This window comes from Manihot esculenta, chromosome 9 (genome assembly GCF_001659605.2).
Source record: "Manihot esculenta cultivar AM560-2 chromosome 9, M.esculenta_v8, whole genome shotgun sequence".
NCBI classification, from domain to species: Eukaryota; Viridiplantae; Streptophyta; class Magnoliopsida; order Malpighiales; family Euphorbiaceae; genus Manihot; species Manihot esculenta.
Genome location: NC_035169.2, coordinates 30,981,160 through 30,983,664, shown reverse-complemented (window position 1 = coordinate 30,983,664; position 2,505 = coordinate 30,981,160). Strand labels below are relative to the sequence as shown.

General features: G+C 38.2%; 1 protein-coding gene across 1 annotated transcript; it reads right to left on the bottom strand.

The window, feature by feature from the left end:
* LOC110623467 (ran-binding protein 1 homolog b) lies at positions 1-2,505 on the bottom strand. Its single transcript, XM_021768427.2, has 4 exons — positions 2,206-2,505; positions 1,883-2,034; positions 1,501-1,626; positions 1-566 (listed from the first exon to the last, which is right to left on the bottom strand). The coding sequence occupies exons 1-4, from the start codon at positions 2,379-2,381 to the stop codon at positions 328-330; spliced, it is 693 nt and encodes a 230-aa protein (XP_021624119.1). The 5' UTR covers positions 2,382-2,505; the 3' UTR covers positions 1-327.

Below are 2,505 nucleotides of genomic sequence, written 5' to 3'. Positions count from 1 at the left end.
TTCTTTCACAAACGAACCAAATCTGATTCAAAGAGGAAAGCAACATAAAAGTTTTAACTGTCAACAAACACTCTCCCATGCTATATTCTCCCGGATTTTTACCAAGAACTATGAACTAAGACTGATACTCTATAAATTACAAGCCCAAAATGACCAAGATAGAAACAAAAGCCATCCGCCAATTCCGAAATAATTGATAAACCGTGTATATATGCCAACAAATCCGCATAAGTTGGGGGAAAAATAACATCCAGTAAGCACTCAAAACCAACCAAGTCTGTGCTGATAGCAAAGCTGCAGCAAGACGGACTAAAGATCCTTTCTTGTCTATGCTGATGATGCAACTTCATCTTCCTTTTTTCCATCTCCTTTTGCTTTCTCGCCTTCAGCTTCACTATGCTCCTTTGCTTCAACAGGCGCCTCTTCCTTTTCTTTACCACCAGTTTTAGCATCAGCCACACTCAACTTCTCAAGTAGTCCAGCAGCATCTGCAGCCTCTTTGCTCTCTTCTGTTTTCCCCTGACTTTCAGCCACCTCTTGCACCTTCTCCATGAAGGTTTTGCAATCTAATAGGATATGAAATCAGTCATCATACTACAAATAGAGACTCAAAAATCCAATTGCACTATGAGAGAGAGAGAGAAAGATGAATAACCTTCTCATTTAGACACACACCTAATAAACACTCATTACAGTTACACCAGAAATTATCAAACACAAATTAAGGAAAACTATTCATAAAATTGAAACAGCTACCACAAATAACAACCTTCCAGACTACTATCATTTGGAATTTTACATCCACAAATGAGCCAGCAGCCAACGATTTTCCTACTAGCATGTTATTGTCAGTAGTTTCACAATGATAAAATCCTTCATGACTCATTTAATTCCATATCACAATAGACGGACATATGGCATCTAATAGATTAAACTAGAATACAAGCAAAACGAAGACCAGATATAGTCCATCACATGCAACAATATATTTTGTATGTATATAGTGCCAATAGTAATAACACTGAAACCAATCTAACAGGAAACTAAATTTGATGAAAAACAACAAAATGTGCAGCAACAAATTTCCTTCCCTTTCAACCAAAACTAATTTTTCATACACGTATGCACATAGACAGGATCAACACAACCACTTAATCATCTAAGTAGATACTTGACAAGAAAAACATGCGTGCGCTAATCCTATGTAATAGATCCGAATTTTGTTATGATACTTTCATTAGCGAACAGCTAAATGTGCTGTTTCCAATTGGTGCCAAACATACAAAATCATTTCCAGTAATCTCGGCAAACGAGGCGAATAAAAAGTTTCCTACCCAAATAATACAAAACCCAAGAGTTCTCTTGGCAAACATCATAAGCACAAGGAAAAAGAACAAGAAGATTGAATACATTCAAAAACAAAATGAAAGCAGATATTGATACCAACATTTAGAAATTAGAAGCAGCGGGAGATAAAGAACTGATCTGATAAACACATACTCTCAACAGACGCAAATCTGATACAGAAGAGCTCATCCTTCAATTCTCCATCAGCAAAATCAGCAGCATGCCAGACGCAGGATTTATCATTTCCATGATGCTCTTGGACATTGATTGATGGCACAACTGAAAAAAAAAAATCAGAGTAGGAAAGAGCGAATACTGTCACAAAGCTTCATTCCATCAACAAAATTATACCTGTATAGTGAAACAGCTGATAGATGTAATATGAAGATCAGCCGAGTAGTATTAGATTCAAGTAAAGAAATAAATAACTCTAAGGACACTTGAGATTTAGCTGTAAGTAATTTCTTCGCCAGTAATCAAGAAATGCTTAAGATGAGAGACAGACAGAGAGAGAGAGAGAGAGAGAGAGTCTGACCTAGATGATTAGCGCAGATCTTGAGAGTCTTAGATTGACGCATGACGAGGCGAACCTTGCCAGATTCCTTATGCTTCAACAGCTTCACATTACCAACTCCTCTCTCCTTCCACTGGTTCCCTTCCTTATCAAATCTATACAGCTTCGCTTTCCTTTTAACCCAAACAGTGAAAAAAAAAGGAAGAAGAAGAAGACACAAGCAATTAGGTTTAATGCAATTTCAAAAATAGTAGAACAAAAAGCACGAAACTGTCTTTTTTTTACTGCGGAAAAAAAAAGAAGCAAAACCCTTAAAAAACAAGTAGGCAAATGAAAGTTCATACAGATCGAGGATGGGATCTTCATCTTCCTCGCCGGTAGTGATGGCCACCTCTTCGAGCTTGACGATGGGGGCTACTTGAGCTCCGGTGTCCTCGTCATCGGCAGCAGGTGCGTTCTCTTCTTCTTCTCTATCTTTAGTTTTGTGCTCTGGATCGGAAGCAGCAGCAGTGCTTGCCATTTCTCTCTGCCTTTTTTTTTTCTTTCACTCGAAGAAAGAGCAAACTTGGTAGAGAAATATCCTCAGAGAGCTGGAAGAGGGAACTGTTAAACACACGCAGAGGGGCTTGCAAGTTAGGGATTTT

What these genes read in the sequence shown, in the direction of transcription:
- LOC110623467 (XM_021768427.2), bottom strand. Translation starts at nt 2,381, where the DNA reads ATGGCAAGCACTGCTGCTGCTTCCGATCCAGAGCACAAAACTAAAGAT. An exon ending in GAAGATCCCATCCTCGATCT is followed by an intron (nt 2,035 to 2,205) that starts GTATGAACTTTC and finishes TTGGGTTAAAAG; the next exon opens with GAAAGCGAAGCTGTATAGAT. An exon ending in GATCTGCGCTAATCATCTAG is followed by an intron (nt 1,627 to 1,882) that starts GTCAGACTCTCT and finishes TTTTTTTTTCAG; the next exon opens with TTGTGCCATCAATCAATGTC.